The sequence below is a fragment of the Camellia sinensis genome, chromosome 15, assembly GCF_055761805.1.
Source record: "Camellia sinensis isolate YWXY chromosome 15, ASM5576180v1, whole genome shotgun sequence".
NCBI lineage: Eukaryota > Viridiplantae > Streptophyta > Magnoliopsida > Ericales > Theaceae > Camellia > Camellia sinensis.
The window spans coordinates 75,795,069-75,815,998 of record NC_138975.1 but is presented as its reverse complement, the minus strand read 5'-3'; the positions used below and the strand labels follow the sequence as shown (position 1 = coordinate 75,815,998).

The 20,930-nt window shown below is 37.4% G+C and overlaps 1 protein-coding gene across 3 annotated transcripts in view; it reads right to left on the bottom strand.

Annotated features, from left to right (window-relative positions):
• The window catches only part of LOC114317461 (Galactose oxidase/kelch repeat superfamily protein), a 48,339-nt gene extending 27,857 nt beyond the window's left edge, over nucleotides 1-20,482 (bottom strand). For all 3 annotated transcript variants that reach the window (XM_082909153.1, XM_082909154.1, XM_082909155.1), the window contains exons 1-9: nucleotides 20,243-20,482; nucleotides 19,812-19,898; nucleotides 19,652-19,720; nucleotides 19,406-19,538; nucleotides 19,227-19,273; nucleotides 19,012-19,098; nucleotides 1,523-1,584; nucleotides 438-480; nucleotides 254-334 (exon numbers count right to left, since the gene is read on the bottom strand). In XM_082909153.1, coding sequence (XP_082765279.1) covers nucleotides 254-334; nucleotides 438-480; nucleotides 1,523-1,584; nucleotides 19,012-19,098; nucleotides 19,227-19,273; nucleotides 19,406-19,538; nucleotides 19,652-19,720; nucleotides 19,812-19,898; nucleotides 20,243-20,374 — 741 coding nt within the window. In that variant the 5' untranslated portion in view covers nucleotides 20,375-20,482. The remainder of the gene's footprint in view (nucleotides 1-253; nucleotides 335-437; nucleotides 481-1,522; nucleotides 1,585-19,011; nucleotides 19,099-19,226; nucleotides 19,274-19,405; nucleotides 19,539-19,651; nucleotides 19,721-19,811; nucleotides 19,899-20,242) is intronic.
• Between the last annotated feature and the right edge of the window lie 448 nt (nucleotides 20,483-20,930).

Sequence of the window (20,930 nt, the reverse complement as noted above, 5' to 3'; positions counted from 1 at the left end):
TCATATCTCACATGCGATGAGATTAAATTTGTTCCACTTGGATGGGATCTTTTAGCATGTTTAACATTAAAGAAATTTTCCTTAGGTACCACACATTCAGTTTAACATTAACGAAATCTTTTGGCAGAATTGAAGAATTTATAATTCATAATCATACAACCAGGATGCTGCTAGTGGAATTTAGCTTCCACAAACACAAAATAATTTATATTAAGACAGGAGTATAATCCATGCTTGACTCCAGTTTACCCACCTCATCTTGGTGAACAAAAAGCTGAAAACCACTCCGAGCACTCGGCCACATACATCCAGGCGAGGGTTTTATCTCTTGCCACTACAATTCCGCATTGCATTAATTTTAGTAGATTAGTATGAACCTTACACTATCAACTTCATAATTTTAGACTTATAGAATAGTGAGGGACCAATCTGTTCACCTTAAACTGATCCAGGTCAAAGACATGCAAATCATTGAAATACCTGCACATATGGAAACCTTCAAATATTACATGTTGCAGCAAACCCAAAATCTAAATACAATCACACCAATACAGTTTAACTATTTGATTCCATGACAAGTAAATAAACCACTATAAACAAGGTTCGGATCTGGTCTAGAGTTGAATTATTTGATTCCATGAAAAGTAAATGAACCACTATAAACAAGGTTCACATCTGGTTCAGTTTTCATTATTCAGGCCTCATTGAGCTACAGAAAATTCTAATGCAAAACTGTTGAAATCATGTAAATTTTCCTGTGTACAATCAAACCAGCAAGATTATCAATTTCATCTGTGCAGTTTCAATCTTTAGTTTATTTAAGTATTATGGGTCACAAATAATCAATTTTTTATAAGTAGATCATTGGTGTGAAAAAAAAAGATCAATTGTTATTAATTAAGTACTTAATGTCTTTCCTGAAATAAGTAGTAGAGAATTTATTTGAAAGAATAAGAAAATGGAGAGGAAGTCTCCTTCCTCAAAACACCTATATTTAGTGACTACTATTTCTCATATGTATCATCTAATCAACTCCACAATGGAGTTGAGACCATCTCCCTAGACGAAGTTTTTGATTTGAAGATGGGCTCAGCAGATATCTTACCCTGCTCAATCCTGAATCATTGTCCAAGAATGTGTTGATCCAACTTGCTGAACCCTCTAAAATGTCAAGAATTAGTATCTTGCTCAACCAAAATAAACTAGCACTGATTTGGAATAGGCAAACTTTCTAGTTCAACATTTGAATGTGCTTGTTTAAGTAAAAACATATCTCATGCAATCATCAAGACCTTAAACAAGTACACAGGCCAGAAGCACTTCAAGGTAAAATATATATAAATTTTGAAAAAAGAAAACATACAATTATACCACACAAAAGCAACCAAAATAAATAATGGGATTAAACCCCTTGTATATGTTTAGGACAGAACATGAAATATTCAACAACCATATACAATTAACAAAGGAAAAAGAGTTCATAATAATCCTAAAATTGTTTGATGAGGACCGAAACAACAACCTCACTTCTCTGAGAGTGTCATAGAAACCACCAAAAACAATAATCTTGTGCTTGTATAAAACCTGCAACACATCCAAGAAATCGGCACATAAAAAGATCCTCATAAATGGTACATAAGTCAAGGTTAAAAGAAACTCAAACTAGAAAAATACTGCAAGACCAGAAACTGCATATAAAGCTTAAGAGAGCATATGAAACTCATAAGTCAGAAAAGAATTCAAAAATGTATGTTCAATGTGTGAACGGGTGAAGGGGGGAGAAGAGGGTATAGAAAGAGAGAGATAGGAACTCTTAGGAGTAGATCACAACATGGAAGTAAATATTAGAAATATGATCTATTGAAGGAATCATCAGAAATATAGAGTATAACATAGTCATTACATTCCAAATTACCAACTAGCCAAAACCTAGAGTCTCTGTTACACGGACTCTTCAAAATAAATCAAATACCCGTGTCGGACACCCGATACTCGAACAAGGGTATGGGATATGTGTTGGATATTTTTCAATGGACACTTCTTATATAATTGTATATAATACAATTATTATAAGTACATATTGTTGTATAATTACTATAAATGTCTTTTTGACACTGAAAGTGACATATAACACCATTTTATCTCACATACATGATTATTAATTAAAAATATAAAAATATGACAATTTTTTGGCGAGTCCGCGTACCCTTAAATTTATGGTTTGATGAATCCGACTTTTAGATACATCCTCACACCCGACACCCATACCCGAGTCCATGTAACATAGATGATTGCACAACCCTAAGGGCTTCCAAGGTGTTGCTTATTTCAATGTGGAGATAGAATACATGAAAAATTTATTAGTTGAATTTTCTGGAATTGAATGCATTAAAGTTTCATTACTTGTATTTGTGGCTTAATTGTTCAACTACGATTTCCTATGTTTTGAAGTTTATGTCCAGTATTCTCATGATTTCACAAATTTTTTTTTTTTTTTTGGTGATTAATCATGTTTATAGACTTTATTTTCTAACTTGAGCATGTTGAATATCATATTGTTTGTAATAAATAATTAATATGTTTAGGACGACTCTATATTCAATGCATCATCATCCAGCCAATTTTAGCAACAAATCCTAATGGCAAAAGTTTGGATAAATATGTGGTTGGGAGGAAATGCATTTGAAATCAGTGTACTTCATGGTATTCTTACCATATGGAGTGGGTGTTTTGCTCACTCTGTTTTGGAGATGGGAAGTGTTTCAAAATAATAGGTTGTTGTGGGGATGTCATCTTACGAGAATCTTTCACCTTCTTATGTAGGATTATAATGGAAAATTAGGTTTTGCTTCCAATCTATCTTGCATTTGATGCAGTAGGTATATGTTTCATCATGCATGGATGGGACCGTCAATTGGTGGTGGAGTTCCTTCAAACAGATTCAAACTAAACCACAAAACCAACTACATAAAATAGGGAAAAAAAAATTTGTTCTTTAATATAGTAATGGGGTCTTCCGAGCCGTCAAAAGTAGTCTCATCATGCTCTCCCCAAATGGACCACACCAAAACCAAAAGCACCAAAATTCAAGCCTTCTTCCTTCACTTCGACACTCTAGTTTCCCTCCAAGTGTGCAACAACTCTAACAATTTCCTAGGGGACATCAAAACCAAACCAAACACTCCTAAAATCAAGGGACCAAAAGTCCTAGCCACCATGCATTAAATAAGAAGTTGATTGATAGATTCCCCTTTTTTATTGTACATAAAACACCAATTCACATAAATCTACCTCCTCCTAATGACTAATGAGATTATCAAGGGTAAGGATCTTTCCATTAGTCGTAGACCAAACAAAAAATGCCAACTTAGAAGAAGCCTTAGATCCCGCAGACGTAATTTTTCAAAAATAATATTTTTATCAAGGATTTTATTGCAGTTTTTATTGTTTTCTTGGATCATTATTCAGATGAGGGAGTTGTCAAACTAGGGGTTGAAGGCATTGAGGGATGCTTATTGAGGAGGATAGAGATAGCTTGAGAGACCATTTGACAAATTGGAGATTAGAGATGTGGTTTTTTATTGCAATAAAGGCAAAGCTCCAAGTCCGGATGGTTTTTCTATGGCTGTTTTCTAGGTCTGTTGGGGAGGTTGTGAAGGGGCATTTGGTTAAAGTCTTTGATGAATTTTTTGAGAAAGGAGTGATAAATTTGTGCACAAATCCTTTTATTTGTCTGGTTCCAAAAAAAGATAACACTGTTAAGATTAAAGATTTCAAGCCCATTAGTTTGGTCACATCTCTTTACAAGATTCTTGGAAATGTTTTATCAAAGAGACTAAGATCTTTGAATTCTACTATCTCTTGGGTTCAAGGACCATTTGTGAAGGGTTGCCAAATTCTTAATGGTTGTCTAGGGACAAATAAAGTGGTTATAGGAGTAAGAAAAAGGAGGTTCTCATCTTTTAGTTTGAAAAGGCACATGGCCATGTTGATTGACAATTTTTGGACTGTCTTGGAAAAAGAAAAGCATATGAGTTGAGATGGAGCAAGTGGATAAGGGGGTGTCTTCTGCCATGCAATATGTCCATTATCATTAATGGTAAACCGAGAATTTGTTAGGGCTTCAAGGGGATTGAGGCAGTGTGATCCACTGTCGCCGTTTCTATGTTTACTTCTTGTTGATGTGCTGGGGAAGTTGGTCGATAAGGCTAGGGAGGTGGAGTTATGGTTTTGTAATAGGGAGGGGATTTGTGTATCCCATCTCTGGTATGCTTGCAAACGACACTATTTTCTTTTTTTGAAGAGATGAACAAGGTTCGTAGCCTTCTTTCTTTACTAAGAATCTTTGAAATGATTTAGTTGATCAAAAAAAAAAAAAAAAAAAAAAAAACAGAATCTTTGAAATGATTTCAAGGCTCAAGGTCAACTTGAGAAGAGTAATGTAATGGGAATTACATGCAACAAGATACGGTTCAATGGGTAGCAGAAGATTTGGGGTGTTCCACTAAAAGTTTACCATTTAAGGACTTGGGGTTGCCGTTAGGGGTAATCCGAGGAGTCATTCTTTTTGGCCTATGGTCATTGAAAAGACTAGGAAAAGATTAGAGGGATACGGGAGAGTTATGTTGTCAAAAGGGGGTAGATTTACTTTGGTCCAAGCAGTCCTAAGTGGGATTCAAGTCTATTTTTTTTGCCTCTTTTCACAATCTCGGTTAGAATTGCAAAGAAAATTTAAAAAATTGATCAGGGATTGCCTTTGTGAAAGAAAGGACGAGGGTAGGTAGGATCATTTGGTTAGATGGGAAATTGTTTCACTTTCTAAGAGAAAAGGGTTCTAACAATTGGGAATATTGTGGCTAGGAATATTGCCTTGCTTGGCAAGTGGTTATGGAGATTTTCCAATGAAGGTGAGTCACTATGGCAATCTATGGTTAAGAACAAATATGGGGTTCATGTTACTGGTAGAGACCCTCAAGTTGTGAATAGGGGATAAGGTCGATCTCCTTGGAAATTTGTATCTCACATTTTAACGCTTTGGTCTAGGTCTCTTGCTCTAAGAGTGGGAAATGGGGTTGATGTCCAGTTTTGGGAAAGATGTGTGGGTGTATTATTCTTCCATTGACCATGCTTTTCCTTGCCTTGATAGGGTCGCTCAGTCTCATAATTCAACCATCTCTTCTTTGGCATGTTCTAATGACACACCTATCTCTTGGAATTCTTGCTTTGCTAGAAATCTTAATGACAGAGAAACGGGTGATTTGGTTTCTTTAATTTATGAGATTGATCATATTTCTTTGATTCCAAATTTGAGGGATAAGATGGTATAGCTTTCTCACCCTTCAAGGGAGTTTACTTGCAAATCTTTTTTTGACTTAAAGTATTGATCAATTGAATGCACCTTCTTTTCGCCTTCATAAGAATATTTGGAGATCTTTTGTGCTGCTTAAGATAAAGTTTTTGATGGTCATTGAATCGTGGAGGCATTCTAACCAATGATACCTTTCAATAGAGGAGACATAATTGTGCTCTTCGTCCTCAATGGTGTGTAATGTGCAAGAGATGTGAGGAATCTTTGAAGCATTTTTTTTACATGGTCCCATTGCTTTGAGTTTGTAGCATCGGCTCTTTTGTTTGGTGGATTTGTCACGGGTGGTTCCTATGGATTGTATTCAAATGCTCTCTATTGAATTAAGAGGGTTTAGAAATCAAAAGAAAGCAAAAGCATTGTGGATTTGTGTGGTTGGAGCTATTTTTTGGTCTTATGGGTGGAAAGAGGAATGCAAGAATATTTTAAGACAAATTTGGGAATGTGGACTCTTTATAGGACAAAATTTGAAGTTTGGCATCTTTTTGGGTTTCGGTACCTCCTCCAGTCCAAGGGATTCCCTTTTTTTTTTTTCTCCAAAGATTGGAAGGTCATGTGTGATTTATAGTTTTTCTTCTCGGTTTTTTTTTTAGAGGCTTGTTTGGATTAGTGCTTTTTGGTTTTTCTCAGGGGACATCTTGTCCTCTCTTGTATTTCTCTTTTCTTTTTAAATAAATATACTCTTCTTTTTATTATAGTTTCCAAATTTTACCTCAAGTCAAATTTGCCATTTTGGTAAATTTTTTATTTTATGTTATTGTGGCTTGATTTGAGGTGTGAATTGTTGATCACCAAGCAACATTCACTATAACTTGGATTGTAAACCTTTGAGGCTAGGGAGTCATTGATTGAGTAATAAAATTTAGAGAAAGTTTTCTCTGTTCTATACTGTTATTTTCCTTTTGTTTTTCATTCATTCCATACACTTCCCTAAATCACTTCTCCGTGGGAATAATCTTCACACCCACTAAACATAATAAGATCTGATCTCTCTCAAGTCTTCCATACAGGCCTATAGTTTTGTTTTCTATGATTCTTGCACACTGGCTGCTCCCCTTCTTTTTGTACCTTCCAATAATAATGTAATTAATGACTGGACAAATTTAAACTTTCATTTAATTATATTTGGGGCGCTGATTATTTATTTAATCTCAATTAGTTCCCTCAATTAAATTTCTCATGCGAGAGTTAACCGGTACACACGAACGGCTTTCTGTTCCGATTAAAGATTGGAGAGACAGACTCTTTGGGCCAGTAGATAACTTTTCTATGTTAATATTAATATTATTAAATAATATTATTTTATCATTAATCTGAGATTACTTTAATTAATTGCACATTAGGGCCATAAAGTTGAAAATTTGAAATGAAAAAAAAAAAACAAAACAAAACAAAAACTTGAAATATTTGTAGAATCCAAATTTAGGTCAATGTATAATTTTCATAAAGTCCACCTAGCCCCACTCTCACCCCCAACCGGCTCACTCTCTTTCCTCTTCCCCATGCTTGACTTTCCATTTTGGGGGCCTACACACCTTTACTTTCTCTTACACCTTTTCCTAACATTTTGGGCTTAACCTCTTTTGGGTAATATTTTCTCCTAAACTTTGTGCCAAATAGGTTTATAAATGTATAATGGTGTTTATACAAAAGATGATAGTATTATGTGGCTAGAATTGATTTGAACATGTGTTGGTCATTTTGGATTATTGGATTAATTAAGAATTAATGGCAATGAAGGCAGATATTTTATAAGAGGGTTAGGTCATCTTTGGGGGATCAATACACACTTTCTCTCTCTTTTTGGTTGAACCCAAATCCATGGGTGCCTCCCTCCCCCGCTCTCTTGGTTCTTCTCTTCTAGCCGTCATTTTTGAGAGCTTAATGGTCTTGCCTTGATCTTCCTCAATAAGACATAGAGCTTAGCTTGTCTAGTGAAGTTGAAAGAGTACATAGAGTGCCTTGAGAGTGAGCCTTCAAAATTTGAGTGGCCATTGTTGGCACACTTGAAGCTTTTGGAGCTTTGGTTGAAGCTTGGAGCTCTCTCCTCTTCCTCTCTCATAATTTCTTGCTTGATCTTCATACTTTTCCATTTTTCTTTTTCTTTTCTTTCTTTTTTCTTTTTTTTATTCTTTTTTTCAAAAAATCTAGGGTATCTCCCACCTAACCTAACACAATTAGACCCAAATTACCTCATGCCTGGATAGCTGAGAACTAATCTCTGGAGACCTTGAAGTTAACAACCGGACAAATCTCCAGTGGCCCCTTGGGGGAGTCGTACTCGAGACCTTGGATCTTATCCTCAGATCTTTACCACATTACTTGATCTTCATACTTGGTAAGGATTTCTTTACTTCATTTTGTATATGAGAGCATGTTAGGGCTTCCTTTACATACATTTTGTGTTATTTATGGTTAAAGATGATGGATCCATGTCTAGTTCTTGTTTTTCCATTTTCTTCATATTTTATACTTAGAAAATATGAGCAAGAAGAACTCCGAAAATATGAGGAAGAAGGAATATATTTCTGTTATATTCAAAACTTCTTATCTTACAAGACCAAATGACACTCCTTATATAGGAGATATTACAAACATCATTATAATCCATTATATGCCACTTACATATTATATATTACCACTATCTACCACTATCATATTATATACATGCCACTATCTGCCACCAACACCACTATCATATTCTATACATGCCACTATCTGCCACCAACACCACTATCATATTATATACATGCCACTATCTTATTATATACATTAACACAAATTTCCAGCATTTATCATGATTTATAGCCTTCTTGATAATCTGGCTTGAAAATAATAGTAAGAGCATATTAGGGTTTACATATTCAAAATGGTTATTTATATTAGAAAATGAATATTAGGCTTTAAAACCCTAAAAAGTGTACTCTAGAGGATATTTGGAGCATTTTGATATGAATATGGTAAAATTTTTGGCTCACTTTGATAAAAATGAAAAAATAGTAAGGTACAAATAAACTGGGACAAATGTGATTTTTGGACAGCATGCTATTGATTACGGTTGAAATTAAAAAATGGCGTGATTTTAAGTATCAACTATTATGTATTGTATCACTTGTTAAATAATCATGTTTAGGTTAATTAGTTTCCGCCTAATTAATCTTTTAAAAATCGGGACATGAAAAATATCTTCAAATCATCAACTCATAAAGAAAAGAAAATAAAAGAAACTATATAACTTGATCAATGGCGTGAATATAACTTTTGTAAACTTTTATATTGGACTAAACTAAACCCTAATAGGATAAACCAAACTGATTTGGTAATCAAATTAATGTTACCTACTGTTACAAATTTAGTTCCAGAAAATATTCAGTGTCACATTGTTATAGCTTGGTGATGGTAACTCAGGCAGTCAAGCATGAAGACAATGAGGTTAGGACTACACCAAGTCCTCTGCATTGGCAGTACCATCACTGAATAATGGCCTGTATTTTATTGTTTTATTATCGTAATTCAGTACAAAAGATGCAATTTAGTCCCAAATCATAAATTTTTTAATTAACTTCTCTTCCCTATAAGTATATGATATACTAGTGGTAGGCACACGTAATGTGTGTGCAAGTCAAATAAATAAATAAAGGGAAATTTGGCCATAAACCCCTCCTAGCTTCCTTTTCTTGTTAAACGGACAAAAAAAAAAAAATTAGTACTTTCAAAACCCCCTTATAATTACAAAGTCTTGTATGAAGGACAAAATTTGCTATTTGAATATTTTATTTGACCATTATACCCTCTCTTTCTCCTTTTTCTTTTACAACACACTCTCTCTTCACCAACTCCATGGTTCACCATCTCCACCATCTTCATCGTCCACCGACGCTGCTCATCCTTATAGTTGGCCAGAAACCACCATTTTTACCGTCAAACCACCAACATATCAGATTTGATACCTACGAACTCATATTTGAGATCAATAACTTTAGATCTGAGATAAAAAATAAAAAATAAACAAAAAATAAAAGAAAACTTAGATTTGATAATATTAAAAAAATGAGAAATCAAGATATTACAATGAAAAATCAAGAAGTTTTTTATTTGTTTGTTCATAGATCTATGAGAGGGGAAAATCCAATGAGCAGAATGGGCCGAGCTATGCATGTGCTCAGTGGAGAAGTGTGGGCCAAGCTATGTATGTAATTGAGGGGAATTACACCGAACAAAGGACCGGACTACATGTGGAATGGGCCGACCTAAGGATAGTCCGAGCTAATGACGCCGTCTTCTGTATAGACCGAGCAATATTTGGCCGAGCCGCGGTTGACCGGTTGGGCAACTCGGAACTAAGCTGATTGATATAAGTTGGTAAATGGCCTTGTGTCAGGTTATGGGTAACACGACAGGAGTCGCTACGTGGCCCAATTGGAGTGCGAGGAGAAAAACCCACCAATAGTTGCGCGCCAATACTGTTTGGCGGTTTGGCCAAATGTTGTTGGGCAGTATTGACGCATACACGTGTAAGGAATAGAGAGGGCAAACAAAACCTTGTCATTCAATCTTTTCCGGTCATCTTTTATGGTGAACAACGACAACATTACGCTGTCCGCCATCGACGGCATCACTCTAAAGTCCGTTCAGTGCAAAGATGGTCTGCCCGCCATTCCGACGATGGCTAGTTTGGAGACCTCCGCACGAGGACTTCCTAGAGATGCGCGAGACAAGCACGCAAGGAGTTCTAGGTGCTCTGTCAATCCAAAAGAGCGTTGCCGACGGTGAGATTCACACACTCAGCGCCTGGAAGATAAGTCGAAAAACCAAGATACCATCATCATGAAAATGGCGATGGAGATGGAGGCCATGAGACGCCAGATGAAGGAAAAGGGCGTCATTAGAGTGAGAAACCACAGTGAGCACGCCCATTCCTGTCGTTCCGGCAGTCAGAATAGATACGGCACCCCTTCACTCTCCGTCACAAGAAGCTTCAGAGCTGGAGACTACATCGCGTTGGCGACAACATCTCGCACGCAAGACAGCAGTTACCATCCCTCACATCCGACGACGACGTTGAGATATTCTCGTTCCGACCGTTCAAAAGCCCTAAGAGATGTGTTGGAGGAGCACGCTCGCTGGCAGGAAGCGCAAAGGTTGCCTGCATTACAGCAACTGGTCCCTAGAGGGCGAGCCAGTGAAGAGGTCACCATGCCACCACCATGCTTGGCGAGACCAGCGCCACCAGACAGAGAATTGGCAAGGCTGAGCGCCACACCTTTTTCCATAGAGATCAAGAGCACACTACTCCTCCCCTGGGTTCCATCAACCAAAGTTCACGCTTTATGACGGGAAAACTGACCCATACATGCACGTAAGCCATTTCCAGCAAGTTATGGCAGGGCATAGGCATAACGATGCACTCATGTGCCTTATTTTCCCATCGAGTTTGGGTGAATTGGGCCTGAAATGGTTCGAGAGGCTGCCGGAGGAGAGTATCGAGAGATGGCAGCAGTTGGCGGAGGCGTTTGTGACTCGATTCAAAACCAACACCAAAACCCCCAAGGAAGTCGACCACCTTCTAGGAATTAAGATGGAACTGAGCGACTCACAGACGACGTATAATGCCAAGTATTGGGAGACATTCAATGAGGTTCTTGATTGCCCGATGAACCTAGCAATCACTCAGTACAAGCACGGTCTTCCCGTTAGACATAGACTAAGAGACTCGCTTACAATGAATCAACCGTTGGCCATGGAACTGCTCATGCAACGCATTAATGAGCACATTCGAGTTAAAAATGATGCAGCCGCAGCTATCGTGAAGGCAAGTTCGGTAATAGAGAACGAGAGTAACGGGAAAGATTCAACCAGTCGGACAAGAGGATGGCCGGGGCAAACAACCATAGAAGAGATCTAGGGAGTTCAGTTTTGGAATTAGTCAATAAGAAGGCCGAGGAAAAGGGGCATAAAATTCACAGGATATAAATGGCCGATCTATTCCCAGAACGTGGAACACTGTCAATCTGAAATTTTATTCTTAGTTCTACTTTTGTAACCCATTCTACTATTAATGTAATGAAACAAGTAGATTATTTTCTTGAAAATTGTTGTATTTTCGCCTCGCCAAGCAGATTTAGCACGGTCTAGGGGGCAATTGACAATCATTTTGACAAAAAGATCAGAATTCCTTGACGAGCTGATTTTGCACGGCAAGACGAAAGTTGGTGTTTTATTCAACTTTGGAATTCTTCGCCGAGCGGATTTTGCTCAACAAAATGTTTGTTGATGGTTTTGTTCAACTTTGGAATTCCTTACTGAATGGATTTTGCTCGACAAGAGATTTGTTGATGGTTTTGATCAACTTTAGAATTCCTTGGTGAGCGGATTTTACTCGTCAAGAAGCAAGTTACCGAGCTGACCTCGCTCGCCAACTTTAGAGTTCCTTGCCGAGCTGATTTTGCTCGCTAAGAAGCAAGTTACCGAGCTGACCTCGCTCGCCAACTTTAGAGTTCCTTGCCGAGCTGATTTTGCTCGCCAAGAAGCAAGTTGCCGAGCTGACCTTGCTCGCCAACTTTGAATTTCCTTGCTGAGCAGATTTTGCTCGCCAAGAAGCAAGTTCCCAAGCTGACGTTGCTCGCCAACTTTGAAGTTCCTTGCCGAGCGGATTTTGCTCGCCAAGAAGCAAGCGGCCGAGCTAACCTTGCTCTCCGACCTTAGAGTTCCTTGCAGAGCGGATTTTGCTCGCCAAGAAGTAAGTTGTCGAGCTGACGTTGCTTGCCAACTTTATAGTTCCTTACCGAGCAAATTTTGCTCGCCAAAAAGCAAGTGGCCGAGCTGACCTCGCTTGCCGACCTTGGAGTTTCTTGCCGAGCTAATTTTACTCGCCAAGAAACAAGTTGTTGAGCTGACATTGCTCGCCAACTTTGGAGTTCCTTACTGAGCTGCTTTTGCTCGCCAAGAAGCAAGTTGCCGAACTAACCTTACTCGCCAACTTTAGAGCTATGAAGCACGGATACGGACACGGACACGGACACGCATACGGACACGGACACCGAACACGGCAATTTCTAAAAAATGGGGACACGGACACGGCAGGGGACACGGCAAATTTTTTAATTTTTTATAAATATTTTTATTTTAATATACATTAATTATTTTATTTATTTATTATATTTTTTAAAATAATGTGTTATTGTTAATTTATTATTTTTATTTTTAAATGATATATATATATATTATATAAATAAAAATATATAACAAATAAAGAATAATAAAATATGTTAAAATAAATAAAAAGAAAAATTAGATATTTTATTTTATTATATATGATTTAATTAGAATTTTTTTAAATAATTAGATGATTTATTTTATTTATTATATGTTAAAAAATTAAGAAATAATAATTTATAAAAATTATTATTATATATGATATTTTAAGAAATAATAATTAAATATTTTATTTTACAAGATAAAAATTATAATTTATAAATTTTATTATATATATTATATATGATAAATTATATTATATATATATATATATATATATTATCTGATCAATTATAAATTATATTATATATATATTATCTTATCAATTATCTTATATAATTAACAAAAACACAGAGAAAGAGGGAGAGGGAGAACAGAGACGATCGAAGACAGAGAGAGAGAGAGGACAGAGATGATCGAAGCGAGAGAGAGAGCTTACCTTCGAAGTCGTCTGGATGGAAGACGACTGATCGACTGATGGAGATCGACTGATCGACTGAGAGAGAGGGGCTTACCTTCGATCGACTTGATGGGGGTCAAAGGTCTTCGATCGACTGGATGGAGGTGGTGGATCAATTGGTTTAAATCGACTGATGGAGGTAAGTCTCCTGAACCGACTGTCTCATGACCTTGATCTTCTCCTTCTCTTTTCCTCTGTGTCTAGATTTGGACACGTGTGTCCAGATTTGGTGGACACGCGTGTCCCCGTCGTGTCGCCGCCGTGTCCCCTGTAAAAAAATAATTAAATTAAAGGGACACGCCACCTGGCGTGTCCCGTACGTGTCCCCGGCGTGTCCCCGTATCCCCGGCGTGTCCCCGTGTCAGACACCCCCACGGCATGAGATCTGGCGTGTCCATGCTTCATAGCTTTAGAGTTCCTTGTTGAGCTGATTTTTGCTTGCCAAGAAGTAAGTTGCCGAGTTGACTTTGCTCGCCAACCTTGAAGTTTCTTACCGAGCTGATTTTGCTCACGAAGAAGCAAGTTGTCGAGCTGACCTTGCTCGCCCACTTTAGAGTTCCTTGCCGAGCTGATTTTTGCTCGCCAAAGAGTAAGTTGTCGAGCTGACTTTTCTCGCCAACTTTGAAATTCCTTGCCAAGCGGATTTTGCTCGCCAAGAAGCAAGTTGCCGAGCTGACCTTACTCGCCAACTTTGAAGTTCCTTGCCGAGCAAATTTTCCTCGCCAAGAAGCAAGTTGCCGAGCTGACCTTACTCGCCAACTCTGAAGTGCCTTGCCGAGCAAATTTTCCTCGCCAAGAAGCAAGTTGCCGAGCTGACCTTACTCGCCAACTTTGAAGTTCCTTGCCAAGCAGATTTTGCTCGCCAAGAAACAAATTGCCGAGCTGACCTTGCTCGCCAAGTTTGAAGTTCCTTGCTGAACGGATTTTTGCTCGCCAAGAAGCAAGCTGCCAAGCTGACCTTCCTTGCCAACTTTGAAGTTCCTCGCGGAGCAGATTTTGCTCGCCAAGAAATAAGTGGTCGAGCTGACCTTGCTCACCAACCTTAGAGTTCCTTACCGAGCTGATTTTGTTCGCCAAGAAACAAGTGGCCGAACTGACCTTACTCGCCGACCTTAGAGTTCCTTACCGAGCTAATTTTGCTCACCAAGAAATAAATTGCCGAGCTGACGTTGCTCGCCAACCTTGAAGTTCTTTGCCGAGCTAATTTTTGCTCGCTAAGAAGCAAGTTGTCGAGCTGACCTTGCTCGCCAACTTTGGTGTTTCTTATCGAGCTGATTTTGCTCGCCAAGAAGCAAGTGGCCGAGCTAGCCTTGCTCGCCAACCTTGGAGTGCCTTACCGAGCTGATTTTGCTCGTCGAGATGCAAGTTGTCGAGCTGACCTTGCTCGCCAACCTTGGAGTTCCTTGCCAAGCTGATTTTACTCGCCAAGATGCAAGTTGCCGAACTAACCTTACTCGCCAACTTTGGAATTCCTTGTCGAGCTGATTTTGCTCGCCAAGGAAGTTACCAAGCCGATTTTGCTTGCCAAGAAATAAATCGTCGAGCTAAGTTTATTTTGCTTACCAAAGAGTTGCGCTGATTTTGCTCACTGAGAAGTAAATTGCCGAGCTAAGCTAGTTAAGTGGTTAACACGAAAATCGAAGAACGTTTTGAAAAATTTAAGCTATAAAGATTTGTGTAACAGTGCAGCGCGGGGCCCGAAAATAAGTGACAAAACTTGACCGAGCTATCATGAAGCTAGATGACAAATCAAGCTGAAATGAAGATTATACAAGAATAAAGTAATCCCAATCAGGTTGCAACCAATGGGATTAAGGGACAATTGAGAGGGGAAAATCTAATGAGTAGAATGGGCCGAGCTATGTATGCAATTGAGGGAATTACACCAAACAAAGGACCAAACTACATATGGAATGGCCGACCTAAGGATAGTCCGAGCTAATGACACCGTCCTCTGTATAGACCGAGCAATATTTCGCCGAGCCGCGGTTGACCGGTTGAGCAACTCGGAGCTGAGCCGATTAACGGAAGTTGGTAAACGGCCTTGTGCCTGGTTATGGGTAGCACGGTAGAAGTCGCTACGTGGCCCAATTGGAGTGCGAGGAGATAAACCCGCCAGTAGTTGCGCGTCAATACTGTTTGGCAGTTTGGCCAAATGTTGTTGGGCAATATTGACGCATACACGTGTAAGGAATAGAGAGGGCAGTACAACCACACGTCCAGAAAAAGACGAGCAAAGTGGTGAGCGCAGAAGCTATTTAAACTGTACGGCACCTCCATACAACAGGTTTGGAACATCTGGTTATCAGAGCGACCTACCCCTTTCTCTCTCTCTCTCTCTCTCTTCTTCTTCTCTCTAAGTGTGCTAACTTGACCGTCGAAAGGTTTTTCCGGCAACACACCACCGGGTAGCTTACCGTCTTTGTGTTCTTAGGTCACTCGAAAAGAAACGAAGTTTGGACACGAGGAGTACGGAAGGCGACGAATATTTCCACCCCGTACAATCTAAAATTGAAATTTAACTCTGGTTCATTCATTTAGTATGTACTCTATTTTTTGTAACAGTAAAATTTTACTCTGGTTAACAGCATGTTGATCTGCTTAACAACAGTAAAATTTTACTTTAAATTATAGTAAATTTTACTCTCAATAGTAAAATTTTACTCTTTTTTGTTTTTTAATTACAGAGTAAAATTTTACTCTGAAACAAGCTACGAGGATGGCTTTACAAGAGAATGTAGCATCATGAGAAAAAGAAAGAGAAATAGGGAGACAGAGTTCAAAAACAAAAGATCATGAGAAGAAGAAGAAGAAAGAGAGAGAGAGAGGGGGGGAGCATGAACCATCAGAGCCAGAGAAAGAGAGTGAAGGATCTCAGCTCTCAGGTTTGCGAATCGTCAGGAACTATCATTTCCGACAACAACGACGACGACAACTATGAATGATCTTAGATCTGAGATTGTGGATGTGACGAGTAGCGGTGGCGGTGGTGATGAAGACGGTAGAGAAAGAGTTTTATAGTGAGCAGCGGTGGCGCCGACGGAGAGCAATGATGGCGTTGATCGAGAGCAACAATGATAAGAGCAAGATAGAGAGGAGAGATTGAGATAAGAGAGCGTGATTGCAATCTGATACACACACACATATATATGTATATGTATGAGGGTATTATAATAAAAGAAACAAGTTTTAAAATAGTAAGGGATTTTGGAAGGATCTATATAATTCTTGTCCTTTTGAAGGACAAGTTAGACACTGAAGGGTCTATCACCAAATCCCCCATAAATAAATAAACAAAATATTTGCTATATGTTGTATGCAACTCAAATGATAAGAGCTTTGTTTATCAAATTTGTGGTCTTACGTTCAAGTCACACTGTGATAACCACACCATGTATATCATTTTGCATTCATTTAATGGTAGGGATTTTTAATTTAATTGTATTTTATGGATATGAAGTTCGTGTGTGTATTATTTGTCAGAAGACTATAATTTGAATCAACTTATTGTGTACAGCCTAATGGGATTTGATTAAAACTAAAAGCGAATAGAATTAAGGTTAGATGGATTCAAATAAAATTAGGAATGATCAAATTAGGCATTATTATGATTAATTAGCTATAAGATTTGATTAATTAGTGCTTAATTAACCTAAACTAATTCTATTTATATATATAACACAAGAAGAAGAGAAGTTGAATTCATTATTATCTGTGCTGAGAATTTTAAAGAGGAGAGAACAAACTCTGGAGAGAGAGAGAGAGAGAGAGAGAGAGAGAGAGAGAGAGAGAGAGAGAGAGAGAGAGAGAGAGAGATTTGAAGAATTGAAGGAGAGCTAGAAGAATTAAGGGAGGAAATCATCAAAATTACTAGAATTCAAGTAAAAGGTATGGAATTTAAGCTAAAGTCTTGTAGTTAATCTACCTAAGAGTTGAATTCATAAAGTAATTAGGATTAATTGTATGAAATTTGTAAGGAATTGTTAAGAAAAGGATGAAATCAAGCTAAGTACATGCTCCTGGTTGAACATGTCATGTTTCATCATTTTTGCTTTGAGATTTGTAATTCTAACATGCATGTGAGTTTAAACTTTGCATATTTCCAAAAAATCTCCATAAACTTTGCTCTTCATTACATGTTCATGTTCCTTAAGTGAAGAGTTGAAAATATTTACATGCATAAAGTTTTTAACTTCAATTTTGCCAATTGATGATGTTTTAAGTTAATGGTTTCAAAATTGGTCATGAATTCATGTTTTCTAAAGTATTTCCATGTTTTTGAATAAGTCATGCAAGCCCTCAAACCATGAAATTGAGTGTGGAACTAATTTCTTCAGCTTTTGAAAAACAGAATTTGCACTGACTACTCAAGCGGTCTAGTTTTCGCTCGAGCACACATTGAGACCAATCAATATTTTTGCAGACTGCTCGAGTAGTCTAGTTACCGCTCAAGCCTACATTTGAACCATCCAGAATCTCATTTTGCAAACCAAAGTACTAGGAGCTTGCATTCACCGCTCAAGCAGTGAAAGGACTACTTGAGCAAACACCCTATTTTCAACATGTTTTGAAAAACACTTTCATGTGCATATTTTTGTTTCTATGTTCTTTTGAGCATTCTTAGTCATGAATTAACCCTCATTAAATAGATAACAAGCTAGAGACCAACATAAGGAAATGGATTAGATAAAGATGTGTTTATTTGAACAGTGTGTTTTAATGTGTATATGTTTATGCGTGATGTGTAGGTTGGACACCCGAGAACTAGCGTTTGCATAAGCCCACTGTGAGTAACGTCTTTGTAAAGTTATGTTTGAAAGTATATTTTGAAAATGCTTCGAGAACAATGTTTTATGAAATCTTATTTCGTATGAATGAATGTCCCTTTTGTTAAATGTATTTGTCACATCCTTTGGTGAGGCCCTACCGTGGTGGATATAATACCATGACCCTTTGATTATTCGATTTACAAAAATGTCTGATGTTTGACCCGAGTGGTCCCTTCGTTAGACCGGAATGGTCCCTTTGTATTGACCTAAATGGTCCCTTTGAAATGGACCCAAGTAGTCCTTTTGACATTGGCTGAGTGACCCCTTTGTTTTGCTCTATTGGATGTTACCACGTATCACGCTTCGATAATGAATTTTGTTTATAAGCAAAAGCTTTGTTATGAATTCGATACATGATTTGTTTTGAGAATACAAGTTATGTTTTGTAATGTGATTGAACTTCATTCGTTAACCACTTTATATTGATGTTACTCATTGGGATTTAGCTCACCTTCTTCTCCTATATGTATGTAGGTGAGCATTTGGAAGATCAACCTTAGAATATGCCTTGGGAGTCCACCATTGCCAATGGTGGAGTGCCTCTATGTCGAGGCATTTGTTTTGGAGTTTGTTTTGGACCAAGCTTTTGTCAAGCTTTGTTTTGTCAAGTCATTATTTTTGGACTTAGTATGAATGTTTGTGGTTTATCATATAAACACAACTCAATGGGCTTGTTTAATTTCTTATTTGCTTCCACTTCAGACCCCGTTAATTAATAAATATTTTGTATTTTGATTAAGAGACCATATGTAATCTATGATTACTAGCCGGTTATGTCCCTAACCTCTAGGAGTGGGTTAGGGTCATGACACACCCTCTTCTCTATTTTTTTTTTTTTTCCTTTTTGTGAATAGAAAATTGGACACTTGGCATAAAGAGAAAAAAAGTTTCAAGACACCAAAGCAGGTGCTCACATATATAATAATATAGGCAAAGAACTAGAAGAAATCATTTCAACATGAACTTATAAGCATTAATAGCACATACGTAAACAAGTTTGAGCTCCATATGGGAGTGTGTATATATTCAAACAAATACACAAAAGTTAGAAACAAACCACTGTAGATCATTAATTCTATAAATCCAAATAAATCTAAACTTACCATCCGATGACCTGATCGTGGACTTGGACACCCTTTATAATTTAGTTGTTCCCATTGATTTGTTTTCAAGTCCAACACCCAAAAGTCCTAAAACAACAAATTCAAATGGCAACATTCTAACCTTAGGGACTTATTTAACAAATATATATGCGTGTGTGCATGTGCAATTTATTCATCAGCCATGGCTTCTTCAAAAAAAAAAAAAGAAGTCTTGCCTTGTAGTGATGGAACCGCTCTTGATTTGGAGACGTGAACTCCCCACCTAGTAGTAGTACACAACAACGATTCTCTCATTACAAACACAATGCAGTAGATCTTTATTGTGTGAGTGAGTGAGTTAGTGTGTGTGTGTGCTGTTATTATGTGTTTGTGGACACAAATGCTGCCACATTACCAAAAATATAAAGATAGTTCTTCCAGGCAACTGCCTGATGTGCACTGCGAGGTGGTGGACTATTTGGGCTTGAAATCAGCTTCCACTCCTGCTTTTCCACATCATACCGATAAAGATCACCATATACAAATGTCTGCATCAAACCAATTCCATAGACTCTCAGTGTGGAGCAAGTATATACATATATACATATATTATGGACAAAACAAAAACAATTAAATAGTTGACAAATATAAAAGGCCTAACCTTGGTACCATTGTAGAATTCACCCCCATAAAGAATCAATTCAGTCTCTTTCAATGGATTAATGTTCAACTACAGAATCAACAAACTAAACTCTGAATTCACAACACATTATACACTAAAAATTAAAACCCAAAAACACTGAACTGAACAATTGTAATACCGAGCAATTCGATCGGGGAGACGGTGCTGGGACATTTTCTTCAATGTGGATTTCTTTCTTCTTGGCTTCCTCCTTCTGTATACTCAACTGTGTGTGGAATAAAAAAACAAAACAAAACAAAACAAAAACAACAACAACATCACAACACAATTTCAAGTCTCCTCATATAAACATGAAAAATGCTACTAAATTTTTATCAAATGTGGGTCATGTGAGAGACATTTGATAAAAAAATTGGTAAAACTTTTTGGGTCGATACCATTACTCTATAAACATGGGTGGGCCTTTTTTTTTTTCTTTTTAATTTCCTTCCTTCCATCTCAGTTTGTCTTGGTGGAAAGCAAAAGCTATATATACTTATATATTTCGGGGAAAGAGTTTTTCTCAGTCGGGAAAATAAAATTAAACGACATAGGAATACGGAAGAGTACCAAGATGGCATCGATGTCGTCTTCGGAAGAGAGCTTTTTGGTCTCTCTGCGAGATCTTTTTTCCTCAGCTTTCGCAGTTTTTCTCTCAGTTTTTTCTTTGCCTTTGCCGGGTTTCTTCGTCTTCTTCCCCATTTTCCCCAACTCTTCCTCTCAAACGGCGGCCCATTCTGGAACAGAGGAGGCTAGTATTTATTATTATCAGTGCCTGCGTCACTACGGACGACGTCGCTTTACTTTTCCCCTTTTTTCTGTTTTCAACTTTTTTTTTTTAACCTTGATAGTTCGGCAACTGCGATACACGTGACACATGAACTTTTATTGACTGTTAGTATTATAATTAAGTGTGTCAAGTTTGACATATTTTAAATAATTTATCTTTTTATTTTTTTATTATTTTTTATTATATCATTTTTTTATTTTTTTATATATATTTTTGTAAAAAGATGAAAAATGCACTTATTTAAGTCATCTCAAACAATTTATATGTAATATGTGTACAAAAAATAGAGATTTCTATGAATAAAGGGTGGTTTGAGATGTTTTAAATAAGTGTACTTTTTGAATTTTTATAAAAAGATGTGTACAAAAGTAGAGAGGAGATGTTGATTGATGTGACCTAAAAAAGATAAAAAAATAAAAAAATGGACTAAAATAGGTTATGCCAAACAAGGCTTAAATTGATTTGTAT